The following is an 18,063-nucleotide window of genomic DNA, read 5'->3' on the forward strand; positions in this document are numbered from 1 at the left end:
TGCATGTAAAAGTAATCTGTCTCATCTGTACACAAAATGTTTTCAAGTATGTTAGAGACCTTCTATACATATCTGAAATAACCAAGAGTTTTATTTGCATTAAATCAGAGGTAACTGAAAAAGATAACAAACTGACAAAGTTACTTAAAGGGTCATTCTGAAAAGCAAGTCCAAAAACTGTTTTAACTTGTAGTATGCGAGGAGCTCTGAAATGTTAGATGACATAATCAAACAAATGTGCCTCAAATCAAAACTGCCTGCACACAGTGCAAGTGTCTAGACAGCAGTGTCAAAAGTCTGTTGAGTATTTAATGAAGATGATAAAAGCCTTTTAGCAGAGAGAAATACACAGGATGTTCTATTACACAGGGTGCTGAAACTGAAGATTTTCATCAGGACTTGGCTGTTTCCCTGTCACACTGCACCAGCACTGTGACGTTCACATTTTGTTCTGAATGTCTGGGGCAAAGTGTGTTTTTGTTCTATCTCTGGCAGACAGCTTTTGCCTCAGGTCTGAGGAGCAAGGTTGTGGATCCTGGGTAAATATTCCACACAGGCCTAAAAATAATAAGAAAGAAAAAAACAAAACAAACAACTGACATGACCGATAAGCTCTAAACGCCTTCAGTGCTTTAGTTTACAAAATAACATCTTGTCTCCTGTCTTGACTTACATGGAGCAGCAGGATCTGTGCTGATATTTGATCACTTCCGTTTCACTGCGGCACTGTCTTCTTCCTTCAGGACAAACTTTTTCCTCAGAGCTTCTGAAATCAGAGAAGCTGAATCCTCCTCTCTGAGGGACGTACAGCCTCTGTTGTAGTTGTACCTGCGATAGACAAACAACCAAAAAATACAGAGCTCTGTGATGTACAAACTGTGAATGGGCATGGTGACACTGCAATTATCAAATGATACAGTAGTGTGAAATCACATTTTTTTCCCCATGAGAATGCTAGACAGACGTTTGGTGAAAATGATTCATTCACTCTTCTTGTTGGATGTAAGATAAGACAACTAATCACTCTTATTACATATTACAACAGTAAGAAGCTAGTTAGGTTAGCTTAGCATTAAGACTGGAAAACAGCTGGTCTGGCTCTGGGCATCAGGGTTAAGGTTAAAAGATTCATCCAGAAATCATTTTTTTCTTCTTCTTCCTCCTGATTTCATTTTTTTTGCATGCTGGACATGATGCACAGGGCAGATTTGAACCCGGGCCATCCATTACAAGGACTACAGCCTCTGTACATGAACGGAAACGAGTACGGTCGGATCCAAGAAAGCGTGTTTAGAAGAAAACAAGGTGAAGTACTGAGGTGCTAAACTGTGTACTGCAAGCTGAGAGTTAAATTTCATTGTAACTATTGTCTTGTAAACGCACAACAATCAAACAATCTGACCATAATTGCACAGTGTTTGGAAAACTCCTACCTGTCTTTGCTCATCTTCATGCGGTTCATATCCTTCAGAATGTCCATCACATCAGCGAAACTAGTGGACTTTGATAGCGACACGGTGTCCTCCTCTGCCTCTCGGAAGTCCATGCTCGGTCTGTCCAGGTCAAAGGTCGCTGATGCTGTCATGGAAACAGGTGGCAGAGGGTCGGGAACAAGCTCGGACACCACAGAAACCACATCTTTCTCATCATCATCCTCCTCCTCTTCTTCCTCCTCCTCCTCCGTGACATCACTTATGACAAAGGAGGCAGCAGCTGTGGCAGCCGGCTGGTATGGCACAGTCTCAAAAGGCGCCATGGAGAAGCTCATACTTGTGTCGTCTGGGGAGAGAAGGTCAGGGGTCAGGGGGTTGGAGCCTGAAAGAAAGAAGCAGAAAAGAGTCAAAAACTCTGCAGTATCAAACTTCACATCCAAAAACCGCACAAAGAGCTGGGCAGGTTCTCTGAAAAAAGGGAACGATTTTAAATGCTGTTTCTAATGAGACCTGAAGGCTGCTTAAAGTATGCTATTGTTGTTTTTATAGCTCTCCCCTCTCACTCCTCAGGCATGTGACCGCCTTACAACAACTTAGCAGAAAAATAAAAAGAACAGTCAGTCACATGTTACTTCTTGTGGTTACATCCATAACACACACACACACACACACACACACACACACACACACACACACACACACACACACACACACACACACACACACACACACACACACACACACACACACACACACACACTGCTACACAATCGAACAATCTCTGTAGCATTTTATTCCATCATATTACTGAATGTCTGGCAGCTTTACTGTTGTCATAAAGGCATGTTTGTACGAGGTTGTTGCCCATTGTACACCATCTTACTGAATAAAATTTGCAGAATGTATCGGGTCAGCGTAGCTTGACGTTGACTATTATAAAGGCATAAACTTAACATTTTAAGGTTTTATGCACCTTTTCAGCCTGACTAGAAAGTGTTATCTAATATAACTGCAATACATGTGAATGTGCATCACTGTTCTTATAACCTTCCTGAACATTTTCAACAAGAGACACCAAACTGCCCCTGAATCAAAAGAGATTATTCTTTGCCACTGACCTACAAACTGATGCCAAGACATCTTTAGACCAGAGCTTTGAGAGAATCAGGGCAGCTGACTTGGCAACAAGAGGAGCATAGTCATATGAAAACAGTGACTCAAGCGCAGGCTCAATAAAGCAATCTGGTATCTACACTGTGTCATTTTGAATCATAGTCTGACGTTTTACATTGTGTTCTCTGCAGTTCTTGTTTTGATAACCTACCTGAATCAGTCGCCACAATCTTGGCAATCTGTGCCCGCAGTCTGCTCAGCTCGTCCTGCAGGGCGGTGGTACGGTTCATCGCCGTCACCCCAGGCTTCTTGAGCCCCTCCATTCTTTTTCCCTCACGGCGAAAGTTGGGCACGGATGAGTTTCTGTGGAGCACCAGGAGAGGCGTGGGCCGCCATTCATGTTTCAGGGGACGACTGTCACTCCTGAAAACAGAAAAGAGGAGGGGGGGGGTGTCCAAAGTTATTTTATCAAACCTTGAGGGGGTCAAGTCCAGCTTATGATGTGGCTTCATGTTAAATGAAAACATTTTTACCCTCCTACCTTTAATACCTTCCTATCAGAAAACATCCCAGCACTTATCAACACTACATCACATTACCATCAATGGTTACAGTTTGAAAGATTGAGTTTGAAATAATGTTTAAAATCACGTTCTGGATGCACCTCAGATGCTTTAAACACTCAAACTGGATATCACTGTGTGTTTTGAGTCACTTGCAATGCACCACACCTCTACCAGCACATTGAAACCTGGCATGTCAAGACCATCACAATGTAGTACAACCACCTCCAACTATGTAGACCAACACATTTTTTTATAGGGCAGGGAGATCTCCATGTCTCATGCTTTAGTATCAACAAGCCACATACCGATCTATACAGCAGTTACTGATCCCTATGTGGCTTAAAAAAAGCTACTTGAGGATGAACAAAGCCAGAGAGAGGCCGTGCAACACTCCATAACTGCAGTGGCTGTCTCTAAGTGCTTGATGGATACTTACCGCACTCTGGCGTATGTCTCTTCTTCATCTGCAACGATCCAGGCTATGTCTGCCAAGGTAGGAACCATGGGGCCATCCATAGGCCGAAGAGAGGGCAGGCCTGGTAATTCCTAATGCACAAGAATAGCAGGTGATGGTGAATACAATCACTGCTATTGTGCAGCCTTATATATAAATATATATAAAAAAGCAACATGAAGGCCTTAGAGCGCTAGGTATTTACCTGGAAACATGCCCTCTGTGGAGGTCTGAGAGGAAGAGTTGAACCTATTCTTCTCACAACACTGCGGGTGGATCCATGAGGCTTATTCTGCCAGATAGGAATAATGTCCTGTGAATCACAGGTTAAAACATCTCTACATGAAAGATTTACACTTTAATACCGTGCCAATCATGAGGGAAAAGGGAAGTGTTAAAACATTGAATATCACTGACAGCCTGGGACAAAACTCACTGTTTCAGTTTCCATGGTTACGTTGGGTCAGGCTCATTCACTTAGTAAATCGTACACCGGCGTGTGATGTTCGCAGAGGCTGAAGACGGGCCAGCTCAGTGAACAGATGCCATGTCGATTGCCAACACTTGGGATGTTGAGTAGGGATTTGTTAGAGCATCTGTTAGGCGTACAGGAACGAGAACACAGCTTTATTTCTACCAGGAACAAAAAAAAGTAGTCTAGAAACTGTAATCCAAGTCGCACAGGACAAACATTGAAATGCTAACAATTGATTAACCAGGCAAGAAACATTTTTAAAATTTCATCGATAAAAAAAAATCTCTACAGTCTCATTTTGTTTAGAATATAAATCGTGAGAGAATCGTATCGTGAATCATATCATATCGTGAGTTGAGTTGAATGGTTACATCTCTATTGACCTGTGATGAGATTTTAAAATGACAAACAGTTTTGCACTACGGGATATTTAAAATAATACATGAGCTAACTAACGCTAGTTTATGTTGGTGTCAAAAAACTGAAGCCAAAGAGCATCAAGCTTTTCCACAGCGGGTTAGCACGTCTGACTTGTAAACCGTTCCTATGGTTACTGATACACGTTAGTATCTAAGGTATAACGACATTTAACGAACATCGGGAAAGGTTTCATCGGTGCAGATAGTTTTAAACTGCTTTGTTCATTATTCACCGGTACCTGTGAAAAACACAGCCGACAGTTAGCTTTAGCAGCAGCAGCAACGACCCTCCGGTTGACCCCCAACAGCACACGAACACTCCGGTTTTTTTATTCACTGTGTTCGCCGTGTCTTCGTGAAATGCTACAGACTTTAAAAGTTAGACACTCACGGTAGATAACGGCGGTAACGACAGAGAAGATAGCCGTTATATCATCCGGTTTCTTCTCCTCGTCTTTCAGACTGTTGTCGTTTGATTAGGCCGGAATCCTGTGCCTCCCTTTCCCGTGACGTGATTGGCTGCTTGAAGCCACCTGACCTTCCGCTTTGTGCACTGGACAAGAGCGCCCCCTACAGTTGGAGGTGAACTGTCTATTTTATGCTGTCTTCTTGGGTCCTCACCGCAGCAACCTGTACAGCAGGCTTTCCCAACAACAAAAACAACAATAAATTATAATAAAGAAATATATAGATAATAATAAACAGGACACCATTTAATATAACGGCTTATTATTTATTACATGTTACTCCATGTTACATCTTTTGCACTACTCACCACAGCACTGCTATCATTGTAGACGTGACCAGGAAAAAAACCCCAATATCACAATAAGGACAGCTCCTGGCAACATAAATAGTAAGATGTAATCAATGCAGTGACAGCGTTACTGAAAACAAGACATGATAATTATACAACAACTTGTGGGAAATCTGATGTAATTCGTTGCAAAAAGTATTTGCGTGCATATTCTTGCTCTTAATTTAAAATGTTCTAATTTAAAATGTTAAGCACTGTATAGGCATAAATGTAAATCAAAGTCACAAGAGCAGTGTGTGTAATAATAGTGTGGTTTAATGTACAATAAAAATGCAGCGTTTTTCTTGTCACGCAGTGTACCTTTATATCTGATAAGTGTTGATTCAAATTAAAAAAAAAAAAAAATTAAAACCCCTAATACCATACACGTCTTTAAATGTTAGTCACACGTGGGCAGAGAAGGATATTTGAATATTTTCAAATGTTTTTTGTTTCCAAAGTTCAAATGCCTTCAGTATTGTGTTAGCAGACAATATCAACTTATTTTTGTTTCACTCCAACATTGTTAATTCATAAAAATATATATAGAAAAAAAATATATCCATGTATAAAGAAATTAAATGACTAGTGATTGGTAAAAAAGAATGGGTCTATAAATTCAGAAGATAATTTATATTGATAAAAAAACAAAAACTCTGCTCTAAAATAACCGAATAAAGATGTCTGAAAAGAAAAGATGTATCACTGTAGAATACTTCCGCCTTCGCATTTTATGGCGGCCAATCAGGGAACTATCTTGACACCCTGCTCGATGTCTCTTTAATGGGCGGAGCTGGGACCTGAACTTGTTAGCGTTGTCCGCAGTGATATCATAACACTGCAATATGAAGACGCGCTCACATGACCACCACCCATCACTGGGATTATAGACACAGGTCAGTATGCTCAGTTCATCTCCTGATCCTCCTGACACTTCATCATCTCTGTTTAGCTGCTGCTGCTGTAGCGTGACATTTTTTGCTGCAACTGAAGCTATGTCGATCTTTCTTTCTGCGATGTCGTCAAAAAAAGCTTACTTCCGTTTCAGAAATGATAGCAATCCTTGCATTTATAGGAAGCAAAATTGTTATCATTTTTTTGACCAAGGGACCAAGTGATTATTCTAATCCTGTTGCTGCATTTAATTCAGAGACGACAACACTAATCACCTCCCAATGGGAAGGGAAATAAGGCTTTTCAGGATGCAGATTTAATCTCTCATTTATTAACATAATGTTAGGTCATGTCTAATTGCAGCTCTACAGTGCCACAGCATACAGTATCTGAATGATGTAGTAATATAAGTGTGAACTATGAAACCTTAAGCTCTTGTATTAAAGAAACTGTATCCCCAGTTTTTCCTGCAGCCTTGCACCATACATCTAAACGCATGGATTAGAAATACATTGACAAAAGTTAAATTGACTGGAAACATGACTTCATTACTCTGTTAACCACGAGCTCACTTCCTTACAGAGTCATGTGGCTGCAGGTAGGACTTTATTCACCTCTTTGTAAAATTAACATCCCACATTTTACTACTTCTGTAGCTGCTGTGACCAGGCCAAAAGGCTGGCATGGGGAATAAACGTAGGAGGAAGGATGCCAGCTGAACCCTTCATCCCCTCGTGAACACAGCCGCCAGCGTCAGACTAACCAGGAACGAAAGAAAATGGCTCAGTCTGTGAGGAGGCCTAAGAGTCTAGGACGCATGGACCATGATCCCCAGAGGGACAAGAGCAGGACCGGCTACTTTGGCAATGTCAAGAGCAGGTCAGCCTTCTAAATACGTGGATTAGTAGAAATAAAACAAAGCCCCAGCAGGACATGTGACGAGTGGCTGGTATTCACCCTTTCAGATTAAAGCACAATCACAATTCAGTCATTCAATATTAAAGGTGACGTGTCCGGATTACCAGCTTGCATGTGTTCTGCCAGACTTCTATACAAATAGTAGTGTTTGTTTTTGGCACATACATTTTACGTTTTTCGTAGCTGGTTCCACCCACGAACAGTAAATGACTCCACGCGACATCACAGAGCATCATGTGAGGAGAGAGCGACAGGATGTTTCCAGGAACTCACTTCTATGGCCATGTCACAGACGTCTCCCACTCCCCTATAAATAACTCTGATCAGACAGTGAATGCTGCTCCACACAGTGATTCATAATTCAAAATGATGAAGAACTTAAAGGGAAAGTCCGCTATGAAATAAAATTGATGCTTCAGGGTAGATGTTTAATACATGAACCTTAAAGAACAGTATATGCATGCAAATAAAGACTAAGGAGATGTGGTCCAGCTACTAGTTACCAACACTAGTATGCACTTTCCAACCCAAAATGTTGTTTCTTAAAAATTTGTTTTTCAAAGAAAAAAAATGCCAAACGACCAGTTTCTGGTTTAATATTGTTGCCGAAGAGACAGGAAGTGCTCAGACGAGAGATTACATAATTTACATAAGCAAAACTACATTTCTGTTGGGCAGTGGGCCCATCAGAGAATAAACCTTCATAGAGGCAAATAAGGTGGTGAACAAACACATCTGGAATGACCTACACAAACACAACATGCAGCAAAGGGCTAAGGTCACATTCGAACCCACGCCTGCTGAGATGAGGACTTATATCCTCTGTAAACAAGGCGCGCTACGTCACCCCTTAACATGAACACTTTAAAATGCGTGCAGAGTTGTGAAGCAGCTTGGATCACTTGTTAGCAGTCTAGACATGTCTATTGTCTAATGTCAAACAGCACGCACATCCAAATCGTTGAGTAATGAAAATCTATCACCACGTGTGACGTTTTCAGCGAGAGTCTGTGACGCTGTAGCACTCCTTTACATTCTCTCTCATTGGAGTGCAGTGACTTAAACATTTCCTCAAATACAAACGGATAACATAAAAGTTCTGCAGGGACGACGAGACCAGGCAGGATGAAATGAAAGGGTGAATAATCAGCTCTATTTTAGCTGGAATAACATACACTGCAGGCCTTAGTTTAGCAAAAATTCTACATACATAACACATCTTCTTTTCTAATGTCTCACTAATAAGTGACCAAAGTAATAGTGAGCGACCATAATGTACATTTACATACTTTATTTGAGGGTTGTATGTGTACCTTCGGACAGAAACGCTGATTACAACGTTTATTACAATTCAACCTTAATGGAAATAAGCATTTTATCTTGTCTGATCTCTTTCTCTCTCTCTCTCTCTCTCTCTCTCTCTCTTAAAGGCTGGGTGCTAAGCTCCCTCCTGGCGTCTCTCAGCCTCCACAGTTCGCTAAACGGCCCTGGGAGACCCAACCTCAGGCTCGAGTGATGCAGGAGCCCGCAGCCTGCCGCAGCCAGCATCATCTCCAGCCCCTCGTTGGCCGGCCGCTTGACCACATCCCGCACATCAGAAACCCGAAGCTGCGGCAGTACTACCTGCAAGGTGCTCCTGCACTGCTTCATTTCCATGGCTTTGCATAAAGTCATTTTCATACTGACAGATGGCTGCAGTGTATTTATCCTGCCAGGAAGAGGCGATGCTTCCTTCGTTCTGATGCTTTTCAGCTGAGTGTTTTCCTTAGGGCTTGACAGAGATGGATTTTTGTTCCCTCACAGGGACACCGCTGGATCCTAACAATACTGCAGTGAAGCAGGAGCACATGGCTGGACCGTCAGAGGACAGCAGAGTGAGTCATATGTTTGTGACTTCTCAGACTCTATTATGCTTGTTGTGTTCACTGTGGAACCCAACTGTGGGAACGACAGGTAAGAGACGAACCGGGAAGTTTGGGAGACGGGGACTAGATTTATTTCTGCCTCTACACATCATCGGATGAGTTATGCAGTCATAAGCATATTACAAGCTCGTGATTGGTTTCATGATTTATGGTCTTACGAGAGTGTGATAAAGGCGTCCAAGGTACAGGGATGAGTTGTCAGAGCTGTTCTTCGACGCCATGGGGAAGCAGAGTCTCTTTCAGAGCCTCTACAACAGATACAGCTGGAAGAATGTATTTTCTGCTTCAGAGGTATTTGTCAGCTGGGTTTGTGATTTGGCTGCTGAGCTGTTTGACTTTCTGCATTGTTGTCCGTCTGGAAGGGGCGTTAGTGCTCATGGCTAAGAAGCTCTATTCTGCTGTTTTTGACTTTTGCCTGGAAATTTGTCGTTATTATTCTTTCAGCTTAACAACCATTTAAAGTTTGAAGACGTTTACAGTATACTGCTGCATATAAACACAAAAGTGTTGCATTTTATCGTAAAGTAACACATATAATGTTGGTGTTATTTTGGTTTAAAAACAGAGTTTTAATTCAACTTGATACATGTTGAATTGAATTGAAGATTCACATCACTTTCTTTTTTTCACCCCTGAAAGGAAATCTATTTTTACAGCCGACCAAAACAAGCAGACAAACACAGACAAACTTATCAGACGTGCTTGAAAGACTATGAGAGTAAAACAAAACCTCTTCAGGGCTTATGTGGAGATAACAAAATATGGAGATCAGCTTCACATGCTTCTTTTTCTTACCTGTGAACAGCTTGTAGTTTTAGGAGGATGTAAATTTACAGTACAGTGGAGATGCAGACTTATTCACATAGGGTGTTTTTTTTTCTGTGGTTACAAAACCAGTCAGGTGTCAGATATCCAATTGAGTCTATTTCCAGCTGTGAGCTGTGAAACTAATCCTTTTAAACTTTTAACGAAGATCTGACCTGATAACTTCCATTTATTTTATTTACATCCAATCTAACCTGATATGGCAAATGTCGGAGCTGATTTTTCGTTGCCACATATGAACGTTGGTCTCTTAGTCTGTAGATATTTGGTTGAGGTGAACCTGATGATTTAATTGAACTTCTAATCAACCAAGTTTGTCCCTCTTAAATATACCTGGGAGACCTGGCTACAACGATTCAATATCAGAAAAGTGAACACTTTCCAAAGAGCAGTAACTATGCCACCTAGTGTTTAAAATGGGTACTGTAGCCAAAATGCCCCTTTCTGTCTTCTGCTTGAGTGCTTGGAGGGATTCAAAATGATTTCTTCACACCAAACTCTGCGCAATCAAATTAAAATAAGTGACTTCTTTGGATTTTTTGGAGTAACCTTATTCAAACATCTGTTAAGAATCGTCATGTGTGTTTGTTTCAGGGTCCCTCTGGGGACACTGTATTCAGCATCTCATCTCAGTTCAGCAGTAACAGTTCGTCTGTGGCAGAAGAGGGAAGGATGGGTCACAGCTCCTCCTCAAATTTAGTGTCCTTTTCTGCTACCCGCGTCCCCACAGAGGTAAGACTGTGGCTGTTTGGCTGTTTTGTTGCCTTCTCTTGCATGTCAGGATTTGAGATGCAAAACAGCACCTGTAAGCTGCAGCAAGCATTCAGGTTGAGGCAGCCTGTGTGTTCACTTAAAAACTTTCTCAGGTCATCTGTCACTGAAACCGATCAATGTGAGCGAAATCAAACTTATAGTATGTAACATGTACTCTTAAGTCCCTTTGTTGAGCTCAGTTAGTAAAAAAAAATGTGCCTCCAGTCTGTCATTCTCAACCCTCATGTGACTCATGGAGCTGAGATGAGACTCCAAACAAAGAGAAGACGGGAAATGCGGGCCTGTAGAAAGAGGAAGTAGTCCCTCTGGTGTCGGCTTCAATGTCAGAGCTAATCTTATCATGGCTTCTGTTTTGAAGCAGCTGCTCGTCCCGAAGGGAAAAATCCCTTCGATGAGTGGAAGGTCATCCGAACCAGAGCCGGACCCACGACCTGATCGTCACCTGAAGCCAGACAGTGAGGCTGATCCAGAATCTTTGGAGACTCTCTGTGCTCAGCCTCAGTCTCCCTCACCAGAGGCAGAATATGACAAACTACTGGTAAGCAGAAAATAGAAATGCACTTACTTTGTGAAGAAAATTATTAAAGGATCTAATCTAGTTACTTCATTTTGATGTTCCTCAAACTTTAACTCCACTTCTTTTGTCGAAAGCTTTTTCTACTCTTTACTTTTTGACATTGATAAAGACGATATGAGCTGTAATTCTGTGAATCAGCAAACTGAACTACCACACTGTTCATAATGCAACGAAAAACGAGCTACACCACGACATGTCAAAACAAGAGAAAATGAAAGTCAGAATTATTACATGTTATTGAAGGGGCAAGTTGTAATGTTGACACCTAGTGTTTAAAGTTGGTACTGCAGTCACAATTCAAAACATTGGAGAGACGTGTCTCCCCCCGCCTCCTCTCGAGAGTCAAGGCAAACGCAGGTTGCCATGTCACGGACACCGAAGCTTCAGTGTTTTAAACCTTTCTGCGTTCTAACCTTTTCTTCAATTTTTCAAAAGTATCGCCACTATTGATCCGAGTTTCACCACATTTCTGCTCGTGGAGCTTATAAGTCAAAGTAGAGGCTTTTTAGGACGTGTAGAATCACTTACACCTGATTCAGTTCACTTACCTGCTTTCATCACTGCAACACCTGCTGGTTTACGCTGCGAGGAGGAATTAGCTTTTTTTCTCTCTCGACTGGGGTTTGTTTTTTTGTGTTCAGAGTCAGGATGTACTCGTGTAATTTGTTGGAATCATTCCTCTCTCACATCCTGGTATTTGGAGCATGATGTGTGAGGAAGTGGAGCTCTACCTGTGTGGATTCACACGCAGAGAGTGTGTCCTCCTCTCTGTCAGTGGAGAAACTATAGACCTCTGATTTTTTAGAGTTCACTAAAAGCTTCATCCGATGCAGCACAGTCGTGTCTCTGTCTGCTCTCAGTGAGCTCACTCTGCTTGTGTTCCAGCTATTAGAGGGTGATGAGTTTGTGAGCAGGAAAAATGAGCTGAAATGGTTGTTTGTTTGTTTTTTTAATAACAGATCAAATTAACAGAACACGTTGCCTTGGAAACAAGCGCCTAACAAGTAATTAAAACATTGCAAAGCTGAGTGCAGACTAATGAAGTGAACGTGGAAAAGAACTAAGATCTCTGTGCTTTTTTGTCGATGTAGAAATGCAAACAAGCGACAGAATGTTTTTAGTGTCTTTTTCTGAAGATATGAGCTGCAGCAAGATGTATTTTCTGTATTTTACATTAAATAAATAAACATTTTATAACTGGAGATACATGCAAATTAAAACCTGGGTTTTTTTTTTTTTTTGATGGATTATTATCTGGATATTTCAGTTACACTAAGGGGGACAGTCCTCTGAATTTGGACTGCAGTACCCATTTTAAACACTAGGTGTCAAAGTTACATATTGCTCCTTTAACTGACTAACGATCCAAAATAAACTTACATAATCAGTGAACTTCCTTTAGTGAGGCTGGGGCCATTAATTTGGCAAGCATTGATAATTCATCAGAAATAGTTTTTGTTTGAGGGTTTTATTGTATTTGTCTATTCAGAAACATTTGTGGTTTTGACAGGATGTGGAGGCTGTGCCGATGCCTGACGGACAGCTCTGCTTATTGGCTCTCCCACCAGAGTGCTGCGAGGGCGAGGGACCGGAGGCCATGCAGTACCTCAAACTGTTCTGTCGCTACATCACCGACCGCAAAGTGGGTGTGAGCCGCACAGCATGCGTCTGATCTCACTGTTATTTACACATTGTAGTCTAAAGTGCTCTGTCTGTTTCAGGGTGTGGTGTCAGGCATCCTGTTAGTGACCTCTAATAAGATCTTCTTTGACCCGTGTAAGACACATCCTCTGGTGAAGGAGCATGGCTGTGAGGAATACCTCCTCTCCTGCTCTATTGATAATCTGTCGTCTGTCTCCTTCTTCTCTGACATCTCACATGTTCACTTCAGCAAGATCCAGCAGAGGTCAGCACACGTTCACAGACTCGCCTCATAGACTCAGAGTACACGGTCTGTCAATGTAAGAGTTCTTATTTGCTTCTTTTGGCTTTTTTTTTTTTTTTAAGGAGAAAAGGACAGAAAATATTGCAGAAGTTAAAATCTGCAAGAAGGCGAGCAGGAGGCCCCTCAAACCAAAAGGGGGAGTTGGCCCCGACTCTGGTGTCCGTGCCTCTGTCAGATCTGTCCGGTCTGGCTCTGAGCCTGACCAAGGAGGTTTCTGTGGTGGAGGAGGAGGCGGAGAGCAGAGACATGGCGGCGGCTGAGGGGGAGCTGGATAAAATCCAACAGGCGGCGCTGCCAGAGGAGTCGACAGGAGTCCTCGGAGTTGCCGTCCTGAGCAGTGCTGCCACCTTCTGCTGTGGAGGCCAAGAGGCCGACGGCAAATCAAAAACAAAGCAGCTGAGCACTGACGAAGCAGAGAAGTCGTCTGTGAGGAGTCAGACTGCAGGTATCGCTGCTGATTCTGGTTAGTGTGGATGAGGATACATGATTGTTAGTGGAACCATTCTGACCTGTCTTGTTCTTTACTGTCAGCGGCGCCCACGTTGACAGCAGCTAGTCCTGGGAGTCTGATGTTCGTGCGACTGCGAGTTCAGCCGGCTGCAGGCAAGAAAAAGGCTGCAGGAGGTCTTCAGCTGGGAGTGGCCAAAACTTCACCCAGAAGGGAAGCCTGGCTCACCCTTTCACAAGAAAGGTACGACAGCTGACGTGTGAGAAATGTTCTCGCTGCATAGATCTGAAAGAGAGACAGATTTGGACATCAGAGACCCAGATTCATTAAAGTCGAAGCATAGTTTTATAGTTATTGTAACATCACTTGAGTTGTTTGCTAAACTTTGTAAAGCTCCTTAGCAGCCACATAAAACATTATCCATCGATTCTCACAGGCTGTAAAGCACTCTCCGCTGAACTACATATCCAGTGACATATTCCGTCTGGTTGTGATTTGTCAAACAGGTCTGCGGTTGAACATTTACTCTGTTTGTCTTTTAACCTCTGGTGACTCAGTAAACATTATCAAAACAAAAACATGACCATGCTGCCGAAGGACAAAGGTGGTTCTTCTGGAAATGAAATGTCAACAGTCAGTTACACAGCATCACTACGAAAACAAAAACAACTCGATGCATCCAAGACGGAGCAGAGGGCTACTTTTAAATCATGCTAGTTTTTTAAAAATGACCAACCCTGCCTTCATACTTCTGTGAGGAGCTATGGGCTTATGAATGATGCTGGAATAAACGCAGACGACTGTGATCTACAGAAGAAAGTAGATTCATTATTTTTCCCTTAAAGATGATTAAATGTCCGGCTCTGGGTCAGACAAAGGGTTCTTTTATATATATATATATATATATATATGTATTTCCAAAGCAAAAATTCTTGTTGACTTATGTTTAAAATGTTTAAAATAAGTGCTTACAGGAGTACATGAGAAAATTAGCAAATGTTTATGTTAAACCCTTTTGGCCACAGGGAAGCACCAAAGTCAAAACACACCAAAAGGTACTCGCAGGATCTTTAAGAAAATGTTCTGACTATGCAGTCCTGCTTTAAAATGATCACCAACCTGTTCGTCTCGAGACGAATCCTGATTTTATTCTGTCAATAAACTGTTTACAATCTTAATGAAGTAAAAAAAAAAAAAAAGCACTTCATCGCCTCAATATCTCACGATGAGGATACCGTCCACCTCTTGAACTTCTTCTTGCGTCTCCTTTAAAACGATGCTAAAGTGCAATTCCAATAAAGTGCAATATGAGGAGTGCAAGCTCCTCATATCTCTGGTTTCTATTGTCTTTTCTTTGTGTTGACACAGCTGTTGACTTTTTGTTTGTTCTTTTATTTTCCCCCCTGCAGCGCTGACGAGCTGTACGCCTACCTCACGCACTGCCGACCAGACCTGTGCGTACTCGAGGGGGGAGAGGAGGGTAAGGAGATGGACCGCGACGAAGAGGAGTTTGTGCTCATCGAGGACAAAGAGAAAGCCGGCCAACAGCAGGAGGAGGAGGAGGAGGATTATGAGGAGGAAGAGGTTTTTCAGAGGCACCGCAGCACAGGAGACGACTGGGAGGTGAGTCTCACAGGCAGCGAAAAAACCCAGAGATGTTCTGGAACTATCTGTCCCCGATGTGTTTTTGTTTTGATAATTGAATGTTCTTGTTTTTTTTTGCAGATGGTGTTAATGGAAGAGAGCGGGGAAAAGCCGATGCTTGTCATAGACAGAGATCCTGAAGGACTCCACAACATCGTCGAGAGCAGCGACATTTTAGACGCTTCACATGTCCGAGAGGTGAGCGACACACAGAGGTGCACAAACTGTTCTCACACACACACTCTGCATCACAGTGTGTGTGTGTGTGTGTGTGTGTGTTTAGTCCTGCAAAGGTTTTTAGTTACTGCTAGCTTTTTTTTAAAACAAGTTGGGGACCATAAATAATCAAATGTACCAATTTACCCAGATAAATTCACTGTTTTTTTTGAGGGGGAGGTGGCTTATTGAGAAGTCGCTGTGGACTTTAACACTTCACTGATGTTTGAAGCAGTTGCCGGGATACGGCTGCAGCCAATCACAAAGCAGCCAGCCTTGTAAACAAGGACTAATGTAACATCACCAGCTGTTAGAACATAAAACACGGCATACGTTCAGCTCGAGTACAGATGTTTTTTTGTTTTATTGTAAGTATCCATGCATGGGGACGCGATGCTTAATGAGGAGTTGGAGTTTATTTGAAGTTCTTTGTGAATATGTTTTAGTCAAAGATGAATGAAGCGTATGTGGTCCTGATTCTTTATCAGCTTAAAGATTAGCAGACTGGTTATGTCTGTTTATTCCACTGTTAGCTGCCCCTGCTATTCAGTAGGAGTAAATATTCAACTCATCTGCATTATGTGGGAACTGGCTTCTTCATTAGCTCGCCACGTGTTGTCATGTGGTCACATTCAGAGCAGCAGATGCAACCAGACGAGGACACAAGTCTAAAACGAGGTCAGCATCTAGTTCTGTTTATGTTTATTCTCCTTCTGTCCTTCCTGAAGTATTTCTCCCCTCTTCTTATCTTTCCTCAGCTATGTAAGGAGCTTCCCCCGAGGACCATCGGCCACACGTGGCAGCTGGCCTTCAGCACATCCCGTCACGGCGCCAGCCTCAAGGCCCTCTACAGAAAACTCAGTTCCACAGACTCCCCTGTGCTCATTGTCATTAAAGACGCTCTCGATGAGGTAAAAACACACTGAACAGTAACGACACTCGCTGTTGTGTGGTATTTCATTCGTCTCGTTCTCTTTGGTCAGATATTCGGGGCCTTCCTCTCGGACCCTCTGAGGCCCAGCGAGACGTTCTACGGCACAGGAGAGACCTTCCTCTTCATGCTGCATCCTCGCTTCAAGGTAAGCCACTTGACGGCTGTCGCCAGCGCGTTAGTGCAGCTCGGCTCGTTCAGCCAATTTGTATAACCCCGAAAGTCGAATACACATGACAGCCAAAAAAAGGCGTTTTTACAGCATGAATGAAGATGTTTACAGCCTGGCACAAACAACGATATAGGTCTGATTAGTTATTGTCCTCATGGGCACTCACTGTAAGGGGAGGATTTTTATTTTTATTTCACATCCATATTGATTTCATGAACGATGTGTGCTATGCATGGTTTGATGCGTAGCTGGCATGATTGACAGGTGGGTGTGGCGTTAGCTCCCAGCCTGTCGTTAGTTTGACTGAAAGTTAGAATCACGTTTGATTAAAAAAGCGTTGCATGGTGATTGAATGAGTCTTTCCTCTTCAGTGCTTCAGATGGACTGGAGAGAACTCCTTCTTTATTAAAGGAGACCTGGACTCCTTCGCCATTGGTGGAGGAAGGTAATGTTATTTTTTTTCAACACTCTCTCTCTTTTCTATTCAATGTGGACTCTATTCACCATCCTGTGTGTCTGTGTGTGTTTCCTGCAGCGGTCACTTTGGTCTGTGGGTGGATGAAAATTTGTACCTGGGTCGCAGCAGCCCCTGCTACACCTTCAATAACTGCTGCCTCGCTGAAACCGCCGACTTCCGAGTCATGGAGCTGGAAGTGTGGACGTTCGGCTGAGTGAACTCACCTTGACTTTTTATTCACCGGGCAGACCTGAGCACGGCGGCTCATTCATTTCATGGTGACATCCATGTGAAAAACAACAACACACACACACACACACACACACACACACACACACACACACACACACAAACTAACAGAAACTGCCGGACTCGCCTGTGTTTTTGAGTTGCTGTGAAGTGAAAACAGAACTGGGCTCAGAGTGGAGGAGTTTTAATGGACGGTCATTATTGACTCATTCCCGCGGGTTTGGAAACCAAGCGGACCTCTGCTGAGCCGAGCTGGAATGAAACAGGATTCCTGAAGTCCTTTTCTCTTGAATGGAGTTGGTTACAAATCTCAGAGACTGCACTTTACTCTTAGTATGAATCAGTGCGTACATCATATCTCTTCATATATAATGTTAACATGATCATATACTATCCACTGAGGTAATGCATGCCCCCTCCCTCTTCATATAGCACTGATCATTCTTGGACGTTTGACACACACTCTGGTTTCCCTGTGCACAAAACTTCTTCTTTAGGACTTTCATCAGTAAGTGTCCGAGAAAAGTAAATCACTGAAAAGACAGAAGAGTCTCTGCTGAAGAACATCTGAACTTCTGCACTCTCTAAAGTGCCGACTCGTGCATCACCATGCTTACCGAACGTGACGTGAAACAGCTGTATCGTGTTGAGTCAAACATCCTCCGACTCCAACCGTTTGATCTACTTTATGTATGAAACAGTAATGTAGATATGTTTAAAAAGAAATAGCACAAAGTGACAATAAAAACGTTTAACATGTCCAGTCAAAAGAAACCAAACATTTATTTGAACTTTGTTGTACAAATGGCACTCGTAGGTTACAGTGTTTATT

The 18,063-nt window shown here is 42.5% G+C and overlaps 2 protein-coding genes across 6 annotated transcripts; one reads left to right on the forward strand and one right to left on the reverse strand.

Moving 5' to 3' along the window:
• mtfr1l (mitochondrial fission regulator 1-like) lies at window positions 1-5,007 on the reverse strand. 2 transcript variants are annotated; one of them, XM_079369576.1, is made up of 8 exons: window positions 4,852-5,007; window positions 4,003-4,162; window positions 3,772-3,858; window positions 3,549-3,658; window positions 2,758-2,969; window positions 1,434-1,815; window positions 674-828; window positions 1-558 (listed from the first exon to the last, which is right to left on the reverse strand). In XM_079369576.1, the coding sequence occupies exons 2-7, from the start codon at window positions 4,015-4,017 to the stop codon at window positions 705-707; spliced, it is 930 nt and encodes a 309-aa protein (XP_079225702.1). In that variant the 5' UTR covers window positions 4,018-4,162; window positions 4,852-5,007; the 3' UTR covers window positions 1-558; window positions 674-704. The 2 variants fall into 2 exon arrangements, with proteins under 2 accessions (XP_079225702.1, XP_079225701.1); XM_079369575.1 differs by having other exon boundaries at window positions 3,772-3,879; window positions 4,852-5,006.
• Window positions 4,955-17,957, forward strand: LOC306840346 (oxidation resistance protein 1). Of its 4 annotated transcripts, none has more exons than XM_079369570.1 (16): window positions 4,955-5,042; window positions 6,820-7,029; window positions 8,499-8,698; window positions 8,872-8,942; window positions 10,413-10,550; window positions 10,951-11,130; window positions 12,680-12,811; window positions 12,891-13,075; window positions 13,177-13,559; window positions 13,646-13,805; window positions 14,972-15,185; window positions 15,288-15,404; window positions 16,181-16,333; window positions 16,406-16,501; window positions 16,897-16,970; window positions 17,061-17,957. In XM_079369570.1, the coding sequence occupies exons 2-16, from the start codon at window positions 6,929-6,931 to the stop codon at window positions 17,194-17,196; spliced, it is 2,340 nt and encodes a 779-aa protein (XP_079225696.1). In that variant the 5' UTR covers window positions 4,955-5,042; window positions 6,820-6,928; the 3' UTR covers window positions 17,197-17,957. The 4 variants fall into 4 exon arrangements, with proteins under 4 accessions (XP_079225696.1, XP_079225695.1, XP_079225697.1 ...); XM_079369569.1 differs by having other exon boundaries at window positions 4,970-5,042; window positions 6,807-7,029; XM_079369571.1 differs by having other exon boundaries at window positions 4,970-5,042; window positions 6,807-7,029; window positions 10,954-11,130.
• The last annotated feature ends 106 nt before the right edge of the window (window positions 17,958-18,063 follow it).

This window comes from Symphodus melops (genome assembly GCF_947650265.1).
Source record: "Symphodus melops genome assembly, chromosome: 19".
Classification (NCBI taxonomy): Eukaryota; Metazoa; Chordata; class Actinopteri; order Labriformes; family Labridae; genus Symphodus; species Symphodus melops.